Here is a 13,047-nt window from a genome sequence, read left to right as displayed (position 1 = left end):
AGATCGCATTCACATTTGAATGCTTTCATTCAACATTCTGGAGGCTACACCGATTATTAATGTACCAGTATTTCAAATTTGCAGTGGCTTATCTCGCACTTACGTTGACCTGTGTCCTTGCAATGTTAATGATTTAAATATGTTACCTCGGCAAATCTATTCCCGAAATTTCATTACTCGGCATTAATGATTTTTTGGTGTTGCGGTTTTCGCTGTCAGTATATAAGATTTGATTTCCCTTTCTGTCTACCATCAGAATGGAATAAATAAGCAAGCCAACTACTCCCGGTAACGAGCTTCTAGTACACTAAATAATACTGTTGTTCTATTACTCTATAGAAATATTTTAGGGTTTTGATTCATGATGAATTCAATTCTTATCTTCGTGATTAATCGCTATGTTTGTTTACTTCTCATATTTAACTGTGTGTCATGAGAGTTGTACTACTTTAATTTTTACCACAACATGAGTGAAGAACAAGGATTGACACAGATGATAACAAATATCCTGTAATCATTCATAAAAAATGTAGGTATGCAGATGCAAGATCATTAGAAGGATTAGAAATGGAGTACCAGCTCGACAAGAAGAAGAAAATCTGATGGCATTTTTCTACATTCACCGTCCATCCAGAAAATTCCGAGACTGATTTTATTTCTGGTGTACAAGCGAATCAGTCCAGCAACTACAGTGACAACCTGAACAACTAGAAAACACAGACATACGTTCAACGAGTCAGTTTAAGCAGGTAAGTAGGCGGTGTCAAGTACACAGTCGACGTGCGACCGTACGGAGTAATCACGGTTGTGTCAGAAATCGCAATGGAGCAACATCTCTAAGTTTTAAGGCATTCTTCAGAATGTCTTGAAGAGAAGGAAACTGTGTAAAAGGTTTGTCCCATTCGTCTTGACTCCTGAACGAAGGCAACGATGCCTGGGCACATGGCGTGACCACCTTGAAATGAAACACGTGGACAATTCTTTCCTCGAACAAATCATCAAGGGTGATGAGATTTCGTGTTATGAAATAGAAGTCACTGCAGAATGACTAAGTGCAGAAATTCACGTGAAGTGTTAACGCTTTGACGACATAACCGACTTTCAAACCAATAGGACACACCAGTTGAACAACATGTCAAAGAAATATCTCGTTGACAGTTACTCGTGGGTGTGTGAACGTTCTGTGCCTTCTAATCAAGTGGGGAAGGGGGGAGGGGTACGTAGGATACCTTAAGCATTAAAACCGCCATATTATTTTTTCTGTACTTTGTACTAATATATTCTCGAAACTTTTTGGACTGATGTTTTACGATTTTTGAACTCTGCCAGTAATAACGTGTGGATCCTCAGACGCGGATTTCAGCTGTTACTCTCGCAAATATTGATCCAGTAAGAAGGAGGATGTAGATTATTTACTGATATTATGCGTGTATAGTTCATAAACGATTCACACGAAGTTGATGAATTTGATACAATCTCACAACTCTTTTTATTTGTACGTGTGGAACTAATATGAAGTCGCCTACAGAATCGACGAAGTTGTAAACACTTTCCGACCCTTAGATTCGAGATTAGCATGTTACAGGCAGTAAATTGTGGTACATTTGGAGCATTCAGTGTTTTAAGTGGGTTTAAAAGTAAGTACCAATAAAGATACGTAGAGCACAAATTTCGATAAAGTCTCAGTCCTTACTACTCACCACAAGACACAGGAGAAGAGCTGCCACTGTCGCCCTCATGGTGATGGAAGTGCTGAGGTGAGCCCGTGCTGCAGAGCTTTTATAAGGCTCGCCACTGCGTGATGTGGAGTACTAGTAATTCCGTGACTCTTTAACAAAGGGACCGAGCAGAGACTGCAGTCCAAATGCGACAGTGGAGGATCCGGTTGTATCAGAAGGTCACAGAGCACAGCTGCGACCAACTGAATATCTTATTGTCGCTCAGTTTTTCATCGACACCCGCTTGTTCCATGATGTCTGCCTCAAAGAAAAAAATTAACCAATATGTTATGTCGGGGGTACTCGTACATGAAACTTTTTGTGTCTTGACTCAACAAGAGAGTAGTCGTCTTAAGCCGCACACTCCTTCATCTACCTGCTGATTCTCAGAGCTCAAACTAAGTCCAGTGTGTTACTTTGGAGATTATCCGTCACATCGAAAAAGAAAGTGGTCATGCGTTACTGAGGGTGGCGTGCAATGTTATGTTACATACGTAATTTCATGAAGCACGTGTATGGCCTTGTACCGTGGTATTGACGATTTAAATGACAAATATACCTGTAGCTGCCTTGTAGAATCTTATATTTGAAGTAAATCAGGAATGATATTTGTAAGGTTGGCATCCTGAAACTCTTAAAACAAACACATTTCCGTAGTTGTTCAGGACTGGGTCCTCATTTAGGAGAGTGTGGCCTGCCACATATAGTTACACTACGTGATCAAAAGTATCCGGACACCCCCAAAATATTCGTTTTCCATATCAGGCTCATTTTGCTGCCACCTACTGCCATGTACTCCATATCAGCAACCTCAGTAGTCATTAGACATCGTGAGAGAGCAGAATGGACCACTCCGCGGAATTCACGGACTCCGAAAGTGCCGAACGGTCTACCAGACGAGAGACCCTAGTCCCACGACTTTCTATGGCAAGAAGACTGATAGAAAATTAAGAAACGCTCACAGAATGTGTTGATCTGAAAAAAGCGTTCGACACTATAAAATGGTGCAGGATGTTCGAAATTCTGAGAAAAATGCGGGTGATGTACACTATTTGATCGTAAGTATCCGGACACCCTCAAAATATACGATTTTCATATTATGTGCATTGTGGTTCCACCTATTGCCGGCTACTCCATATCAGCGACCTCAGTAGTCATTAGACGTGACACTGCAGAATGGGCCTCTCTGTGGAACTCACGAACTTCGAACATAGTCAGGTGAGTTCGTGTCACTTGTGTCATACGACTGTGGGCGAGATTTAAAAACTCCTAAACATCCCCATATCCACTGTATCCGATGTGATAGTGAAGTGGAAACGTGAACGGATACATACAGCACAAAAGCGTACAGGCCGACCTCATCTGTTGACCAACACTGACCAGCGACAGTTGAAGAGGGTCGTATTGTGTAATAGGCAGACATCTATTCAGACTATCACAGAGGAATTCCAAACTCCATCAGGATCCACTGCAAGTACTATGACAGTTAGGCGGGACGTGAGAAAGCTTGATTTTCAATGCCGGGCGCCTGCTCATAAGCCACACATCATGCCGGTAATTGCCATATGACGCCTCGCTTAGTGTAAGGAGCGTAAACATTGGACGATTGAAGAGTCGAACAACGTTGTGTGCAGTGACGAATCACGGTACACAATGTGGCGATCCGATGGCAGACTGTGGGTATGGCGAATGCCCGGTGAACGTCGTCTGCCAGTGTATGTAGTGCCAACAGTAAAATTCGGAGGCGGTGTTGTTATGGTGTGGTCGTGCTTTTCATGGAGGAGGTTTGCACCACTTGTTGTTTTGCGTGGCACTATCACAAAGCAGGCCTACATTGATGTTTTAAACGCCTTCTTGCTTCCCACTGTTGAAGATCAATTCGGGGATGTCGACTGCATCTTTTAACCCCATCGATAACCTGTCCATAATGCACAGCCTGTGGCGGAGGGGTTACACGACGATTTCTGCTCCAAGTTTATGCATTTCAAGCTTGGTCTGTCACTAACACATTCGTTGTGACGTTAGCTCGGAATCATTCTTTCCATCCTTACCCTCAGAAGAGAGATTCCTCTGCATATTTTTGTGCTGAACTGGCTTTAAAATATCGTGACATCTCGATATATAATTATCAAACTGTATTCCAAAACTATGACTCCTTGAAATTCCTTTCCTGGTGCAAGGTAAATGGGGCAGTTAAGCTCTCTTCGCACATTAAAGCATGAGAAATGTTCTTCTTTCCCTTTCGTTTCGGTCTTTTGGCACCACAGGTAACCCCGTTGTGAATTGCGTTTTCTACTCCTGCCCATAGAACCCCTTCATCCTTCTCTTTCGCCCTTCTTTCCAGATCGTCAGTATCATTTTGTCCGCTTCACAGGTGCCTCCCTTCCGTTTTCCTGGCCTTACGTGTCATTGATCTCTGGTGCTTTGCAATATGTATGCGTACTTGCCTCCTCAGTTTCCCAACTTCATCCAAAATTTCGGCCAATACATCCTGTGTTTAATAACATAGCTGCTGCATTCCTCTCGGCTTGTCATACCCACACTCTTTTCGTCATACTACCCACATTCATCCTTATCGCATATTCTGTGAATCTTACCCCTTTCCTGGTACAAGTTACATGGGAACCCTTGATCTAAGACTGCTCCCCAGTGTGATAGAATAGAGGCAGCCAATTTATAGGTGGCGTCGTATATGGTGGGCTACGAACGCCCTTTGTCTTCACCCTATTACACGCTCTGTGTGGTATGTCACCGTCAACGGTTAACAATCGTTCCTGTCTCGACCAAGTTCATCTGGCCGACTCTCCGCTTTGCAGGGTGAAGATCATCACCAGTAGCTGGTCCAGCGAATTCTGACTTCCTTCACACTTGCCATTCTTGACAGACCTACGCCTCAAATGATATCTTTGTTCCAAAATTATGCGTACCACTGGCAGGCGAAGGCTCACTATGTGCAATGGTTTACACAGCGAGTTTACTCAAAGAAAGAAAAATTCTTCTCCGTTACAAACATAAAGAAGCACTAAAACGCAACGTAATCACTAGAATACAAAATACTTTCCTCTCACTTACAAACATATGAAAACCTCTCGCCCCTCCCCTTTCCTCGTTTGTTATGTTTAGGTAGAGTTACTGGAATATGCGTAGTTAGGGGGGCATGTCTAAAGTTAGCGTAGATGTCATCTTTTCTTTAGGGGTCAAAGTGGCTGTGGCAAATAGATACTTCATCCTCGTAACTTCCTTTGTAATCAAGGAAACAGGGAGGACGAGCTACCACCTGTAACAAGAAAACTGAGAGAAAAGAAAGTGTAGTGCTTTTGGCTATTAATCAAAACGTCCTGGGTCCCAGGTGCGAACATCGACACTGCTTAAATTTTAAATAAAAATCATCATCAATGGCAACCGCACACTTCTGGCATAAGAAGTCACCCTGGCTGCCTCAACGTCATTGTCAAAGTGGGCGGACGAGTGGACAGAGATCCAGAGCAATCTCTCGCCCCATGGGGTACGAAACTGAGCTAAAAAGGCGGACGAATAGTCAATTATCATCGGCATGAGCATGTAGAAGGCAGTGTAAACCACTACATTAAAGACACACAATGTGTATCCACAGTACATGATACCTATAACTGAACAAGTGTCCTGATAATCTTTCTGTAGGCAAAAGATTTCACAACAGTCCCCGATTTCGATCTCCAGGAGAAGACTGCCAAAGGGAGGTAACCATGACAAAAAGACTGAATGACTAATCAGAGGTTAACGTTCTAAGAGCCGGGTTGTAGAATTTAAGGAGTCTCAACGTGGCAGGGAAGCTAGACAATCTGAAAATGGAAATGCTAAGATTAGATTAGATTAGATTTACTTTCATTCCAAATGATCCATGGTAAGGAGGTCCTACAGGTTGTAGAACATGTCAGAAAATTAACAATACATGACAGACATTTACAACTAAAACAAATAAGCTAATGTACCATTCCACCGGTCCCAAGTGGAATGATCGTCATTTTTTTATGAACACTATATAAAAGAGTCATTTTACAAATACTAATGCACTGAATTTGAAATAAAAAAGGTTTTTTTATTTATTTATAGGGTCATAAACGTGTAATACAACTACTATAGTGCAATGAACACATTACTGCACAGTAATGGTGCAGAAGTTAGATTGTACTTACACACACACACACACACACACACACACACACACACACACACACATATTGACAATGAACACATTACTGCACTGAAATTGTGCAGACGTTATATTAGTTGGTTTTACTGAGAAATTTATCAATGGAGAAGAAGGTGTTGGCTACCAATAAATCGTTTAGTCTTCTCTTAAACTGAATTTCGTTGGTTGTTAAGCTATTTATGGCTGCTGGCAAGTTATTGAAAATGTGTGTTCCTGAATAATGCACTCCGTGTGCATACCGGGGGGAGTCATTCCAGATGTGGAAAGGGTCCTTCCGGATGCCATGAAGGGTACAGGGTGCACCCATCTGCAGGTGGTCGCTCATGTCGGCACCAATGATGTGTGTCGCTATGGATCGGAGGAAATCCTCTCTGGCTTCCGGCGGCTATCTGATTTGGTGAAGACTGCCAGTCTCGCTAGCGGGATGAAAGCAGAGCTCACCATCTGCAGCATCGTCGACAGGACTGACTGAGGACCTTTGGTAGAGAGCCGAGTGGAGGGTCTGAATCAGAGGCTGAGACGGTTCTGTGACCGTGTGGGCTGCAGATTCCTCGACTTGGGTCATAGGGTGATGTGGCTTCGGGTTCCCCTGGATAGGTCAGGAGTCCACTACACGCAGCAAGCGGCTACACGGGTAGCAGGGGTTGTGTGGCGTGGACTGGGCGGTTTTTTAGGTTAAATGGCCTCGGGCAAGTGCAGAAAGGGTAGCAGCCTCAAAGGGTGCGGGGCAAAGTCAGGACATGCGGGGACCAAGCAGCAATCGGTATTGTAATTGTAAACTGTCGAATCTGCATTGGTAAAGTACCGGAACTTCAAGCGCTGATAGAAAGCACCGAAGCTGAAATCGTTATCGGTACAGAAAGCTGGCTGAAGCCAGAGATAAATTCTGCCGAAATTTTTACAAAGACACAGACGGTATTTAGAAAGGATAGATTGCATGCAACTGGCGGTGGCGTGTTTGTCGCTGTTAGTAGTAGTTTATCCTGTAGTGAAGTAGAAGTGGATAGTTCCTGTGAATTATTATGGGTGGAGGTTACAGTCAACAATCGAGCTAGGTTAATAGTTGGCTCCTTTTACCGACCTCCCGACTCAGCAGCACTAGTGGCAGAACGACTGAGAGAAAATTTGGAATACATTTTACATAAATTTTCTCAGCATGTTATAGTCCTAGGTGGAGATTTCAATTTACCAGATATAGACTGGGACACTCAAATGCTTAGGACGGGTTGTAGGGACAGAGCATCGAGTGATATTATACTGAGCGCACTATCCGAAAATTACCTCGAGCAATTAAACACAGAACCGACTCGTGGAGATAACATCTTGGACCTACTGATAACAAACAAATCCGAACTTTTCCACTCTGTAAGCGCAGAGCAGGGAATCAGTGATCACAAGGCCGTTGCAGCATCCCTGAATATGGAAGTTAATAGGAATATAAAAAAAGGGAGGAAGGTTTATCTGTTTAGCAAGAGTAATAGAAGGCAGATTTCAGACTACCTAACAGATCAAAACGAAAATTTCTGTTCCGACACTGACAATGTTGAGTGTTTATGGAAAAAGTTCAAGGCAATCGTAAAATGCGTTTTAGACAGGTACGTGCCAAGTAAAACTCTGATGGACGGGAAAAACCCACCGTGGTTCAACAATAAAGTTAGGAAACTACTGCGAAAGCAAAGAGAGCTTCACTCCAAGTGTAAACGCAGCCAAAACCTCTCAGACAAACAGAAGCTAAACGATGTCAAAATTAGTGTAAGGAGGGCTATGCGTGAAGCGTTCAGTGAATTCGAAAGTAAAATTCTATGTACCGACTTGACAGAAAATCCTAGGAAGTCCCGGTCTTACGTTAAATCAGTAAGTGGCTCGGAACAGCATATCCAGGCACTCTGGGATGATGATGGCATTGAAACAGAGGATGACACGCGTAAAGCTGAAGTAGTAAACACCTTTTTACAAAGCTGTTTCACAGAGGAAGACCGCACTGCAGTTCCTTCTCTAAATCCTCGCACAAACGAACGAATGGCTGACATCGAAATAAGTGTCCAAGGAATAGAAAAGCAATTGGAATCACTCAACAGAGGAAAATCCACTGAAACTGACGGGATACCAATTCGATTCTACACAGAGTACGCGAAAGAACTTGCCCCCCTTCTAACAGCCGTGTACCGCAAGTATCTGGAGGAACGGAAGGTTCCAAATGATTGGAAAAGAGCACAGGTAGTCCCAGTCTTCAAGAAGGGTCGTCGAGCAGATGCGCAAAACTATAGACCTATATCTCTGACGTCGATCTGTTGTAGAATTTTAGAACATGTTTTTTGCTCGCGTATCATGTCGTTTTTGGAAACCCAGAGTCTACTCTGTAGGAATCAACATGGATTCCGGAAACAGCGATCGTGTGAGACCCAACTCGCTTTATTTGTTCATGAGACCCATAAAATATTAGATACAGGCTCCCAGGTAGATGCTATTTTCCTTGACTTCCGGAGGGCGTTCGATACAGTCCCGCACTGTCGCCTGATAAAAAAAGTAATAACCTACGGAATATCAGACCAGCTGTGTGGCTGGATTGAAGAGTTTTTAGTAAACAGAACACAGCATGTCGTTATCAATGGGGAGACGTCTACAGACGTTAAAGTAACCTCTAGCGTGCCACAGGGGAGTGTTATGGGACCATTGCTTTTCACAATATATATAAATGACCTAGTAGATAGTGTCGGAAGTTCCATTCGGCTTTTCGCGGATGATGCTGTAGTATACAGAGAAGTTGCAGCATTAGAAAATTGTAGCGAAATGCAGGAAGATCTGCAGCGGATAGGCACTTGGTGCAGGGAGTGGCAACTGACCCTTAACATAGACAAATGTAATGTATTGTGAATACATAGAAAGAAGGATCATTTATTGTATGATTATATGATAGCGGAACAAACACTGGTAGCAGTTACTTCTGTAAAATATCTGGGAGTATGCGTGCGGAACGATTTGAAGTCGAATGATCATATAAAATTAATTGTTGGTAAGGCGGGTGCCAGGTTGAGATTCATTGGGAGAGTCCTTAGAAATTGTAGTCCATCAACAAAGGAGGTGGCTTACAAAACACTCGTTCGACCTATACTTGAGTATTGCTCATCAGTGTGGGATCCGTACCAGATCGGGTTGACGGAGGAGACAGAGAAGATCTAAAGAAGAGCGGAGCGTTTCGTCACAGGGTTATTTGGTAACCGTGATAGCGTTACAGAGATGTTTAGGAAACTCAAGTGGCAGACTCTGCAAGAGAGGCGCTCTGCATCGCGGTGTAGCTTGCTCGCCAGGTTTCGAGGGGATGCGTTTCTGGATGAGGTATTGAATATATTGCTTCCCCCTACTTATACCTCCCGAGGAGATCACGAATGTAAAATTAGAGAGATTCGAGCACGTACGGAGGCTTTCAGACAGTCGTTCTTCCCGCGAACCGTACGCGACTGCAACAGAAAAGGGAGGTAATGACCGTGGCACGTAAAGTGCCGTCCGCCACACACCGTTGGGTGGCTTGCGGAGTATAAATGTAGATGTAGATGTAGACTTTAAATCCTTGTGAAGATTATTCTTATTTCTAGTATTTATTCCATGAATTGAGCTGTTGCTTTGAAAAAGTGATATATTTTTTAATGACAAATTTCATTAAGGAATAAATATATGGGGAGGGAGTAGTTAGTATCCCTAGTTCCCTAAACAGGCTTCTGCAGAATGTTCTTGAGTTCACATCACATATAACTCTTACTGCACGTCTCTGTGCCCGGAAAACCTTAGCCTGGCTTGATGAATAATTCCGAAAAAATAATCCCATATGACATTATGGAATGAAAATAAGCATAGTATGCCAGCTTTTTCATTTTTATATCCCCTATGTCTGACACAATTCGCATCGCAAATAGAGATTCGTTAAGACGCTTCAGCAGTTCTGTGGTGTGCTCCTCCCAGTTTAATTGATTATCAAGCTGTAATCCCAAGAATTTAACACTGTCCACTTTTTCTATCTGCTTGTCATCGTATGTTAGGCATATACTCGTGAGACATTCCTTACAAGTTCTGAACTGCATGTAGTGTATTTTTTTTTCAAAGTTTAGTGACAAAGATTTGGCTAGGAACCAGTGATTAATGTCCACAAATATTTTATTAGCTGATCTTTCTAAGAATGCACTTGTTTTGCTCTTTATTGCAATTTTTGTATCATCAGCAAAGCAAACGAACTTGGCATCTGGTAATGTTACTGATGAAAGGTCATTGATATACACAAGAAAAAGTGAGGTCCCCAAAATCGAACCATGTGGGACCCCACATGTAATTAGTTCCCAGTTGGATGATGCCTGATAGCTTGATACATGTCTCTTTCCTAATAACACCCTTCGTTTCCTGCCAGAGATACAAGATTTGAACCATTTCGCAGCATTTCCTGTTACACTATAATATTCTAATTTATTTAAAAGTATATTGTGATTTACACAGTCAAATGCCTTTGACAGATCACTATATATACCAGTTGCTTGAAATTTTTTGTCTAATGAATTAAGCACATTGTCACTGTACGTGTGGATAGCCTAATCAATATCAGAACCCTTTAGAAATCCAAACTGTGACTTTGACAGTATGCTATTTGAGATAAGATAGTTATAAAGCCGATTGTACATAACTTTTCCTAAAATTTTTGAGAATGCTGGCAACAGTGAAACTGGATGGAAATTTGATGCTGTTTCTTCATCTCCCTTTTTAAACAGTGGCTTGACTTCAGCATATTTCAACCATTCAGGAAATATTCCACTGATAAACGACTGGTTACACAGATAGATTAATATGTTACTTATCACAGAATCACATTCTTTAATTAACTTTGTTGATATTTCATCATATCCACTAGATGTTTTTGATTTTAAAGATTTTTTGATGGACAATATTTCTGCTGGGGTAGTGAGGGTCAAATTCATATCGTGGAAGTTACTTGAAATGTCTGGCCTGAGGTATTCCATAGCAGCTTCTACTGAACCTGACAACCCCAACGTTTCAGTAACAGTTATAAAGTGTTCGTTAAAAAGTTCTGCAACACTATACACATCTGGCACCAATGTATCATTTACTCTTAATGCTATTTGTGCCTCTTCATGTCTGGTTCTACCAGTCTCCTACTTCACTATATCCCATATTGTCTTTATTTTGTTATTTGATATGACTATCTTCTCCTTGTAATATATTTGCTTTGATGTCCATTTTACAGTCTTTAATATTTTGCAGTATTTCTTGTAATGTGCTATAGCATCATCATCGGAACTGTTTGGGACTGACAGATAAAGTTTTCTTTTTGTTTTACAAAATACCCCTATTCCTGGAGCAATCCATGGCTTCTTTGTAGACTTTGCTCTAACCTTGGTAAGTTTTGGGGGAAAACAGTGTTGGAATAAGGTAAGCATTTTATTAGCAAAAGTGTTACATTTTTCATTCATGCCATGAGCACTGTGAACATCAGTCCAGTGAATGTCTCTGAGGAGTGTCCAAAAATAATCAATTTTCGGCTTATTGATTACCCTCTTGAGCTCAGATTTAACAGGTTTTATATCCTGTTCAGTATTAACATTTAATAGAACGAACTGCATGTCATGGCCTGAGAGGTCATTGACTATTGGTTTTGTAATATAATTTTGTTCATTGGACTTTTCTATAAAGATATTATCAATGTCTGTTTGTCAACAATTGGCTACCCTAGAGGGGAACTTTGCAGTAGGAATTAAGTTGAATGATAGTGTTACTAACTCAAATAAGTTCCTATTGGGAGAGTCTCTAAGGAAATCTACATTGAAATCACCAGCAACCACTTTTTCTTTGTTTATGGCTGTTAAATGGGCCAGTACAGCTTCAAGGTGGTTTACGAGTAGATTAAAGTTACCTGTAGGTGCTCGATATACACTTAATATTATGAAGAATTTTTTTGTGAAATTCTACTTCTGTTGCACATGCTTCCATATGCTGTTCTAGGCAAAATTTATGAATGTCTATGTTGTTAAATTTATGACAGTTCCTGATGAATGTGGCAACTCCTCCTTTCTCCATTTCTGATCTACAAAAGTGAGATGCCAAGCTAAACCCTGTAACACTTAAAAGTTCTATACCAGTGGTCGCATGATGTTCAGAGAGGCAGATTATGTCAGCTGGGTTTGAAGACTCTAATTCATCTACGCAGATAATTCATTAATTTTATTTCCCAGGCCTCAAACACTTTGATGCAATAAAGATGGCTGACATTCTAAGAATCTTTCTAGATACAGTGGTGTTTAGTGATGTGAACTGGAGAGCAGGCTAGGATTTCTGGTCAGACGAGTATAGCGTAAAATCAACTGCAACAGAAAATGATACACCCGTAGTAGCATTCGTTGTGAATAGGAGGATAGGCAAAGAGTGAGTTACTGTGAACAGTTCAGTGATACAGTTGTTCTCCTCAAAATCGACATCAACTCAACACCGACAACAATGCTCAGGTATACATAGACATAGGAAAACTGTATGAGAATACCGAATGGATAATTCAATACGTAAAGGGAGATGAAAGTGCAACAGTCATAGAGGATTGGGACGCGGTTGAAAGGGAAGGAGCAGAATAAAACGTTACGGGAGAATGTGGACTTGATATTTGAATGAGAGAAAGAAAAGACTAATTTACTTTTGCAATAAAATTCGGCTAGCAATAACAAAAAAAAAATTTTCCGGATCACAAGAGGAGGATGTATGCTTGGAAAAGACTGGAAGGTATGGGAATACCACAGTCAGAGCATGGTCAGGCGAAGATTTTGAAATAAAATACTGGACTGTAAGGCACACCAAAGAGCAGACACAGATAATGACCACAATTTAGTAATGATGAACAGTAGGCTTAAGTTTAACTGAGTAGCCAGGAAGAATCAATGCACAGCTTAGTAGTCAGTTCAGTTATAGAGGTAATGACAGTTGTAGAGGGCATTCACAGAAGCTGGAAAGAAAAAGGTAGGTACAAAGAAGTGAACTGGGAATACACCATGGCTAACACAATACATAGTTCAAGTGATCGACGAAAGAAGGAAGATCAAAACTTTTCTGGGAAATTCGGGGTTACTACAATACAAGTGACTTACAGATGAA

At 41.4% G+C, this 13,047-nt stretch overlaps 1 protein-coding gene across 22 annotated transcripts in view; it reads right to left on the bottom strand.

The window, feature by feature from the left end:
* The window catches only part of LOC126456902 (proline-rich protein 2-like), a 494,957-nt gene that overhangs the window by 43,859 nt on the left and 438,051 nt on the right, over positions 1–13,047 (bottom strand). Inside the window, exon 1 of one of the 22 annotated variants that reach the window (XM_050092798.1) lies at positions 1,701–1,839. The exons of the other annotated variants lie outside the window; for them this stretch is intronic. Within the exon in view, the coding sequence (XP_049948755.1) occupies positions 1,701–1,739 (39 nt within the window). The 5' untranslated portion in view covers positions 1,740–1,839. Of the gene's footprint in view, positions 1–1,700; positions 1,840–13,047 lie in introns of those variants that run through there. 22 annotated transcript variants of the gene reach the window in all.

The sequence above is a fragment of the Schistocerca serialis genome, chromosome 2 (genome assembly GCF_023864345.2).
Source record: "Schistocerca serialis cubense isolate TAMUIC-IGC-003099 chromosome 2, iqSchSeri2.2, whole genome shotgun sequence".
Lineage (NCBI taxonomy): Eukaryota > Metazoa > Arthropoda > Insecta > Orthoptera > Acrididae > Schistocerca > Schistocerca serialis.
The sequence above is the reverse complement of the archived record's forward strand: the minus strand, read 5'-3'. Positions and strand labels throughout refer to the sequence as shown.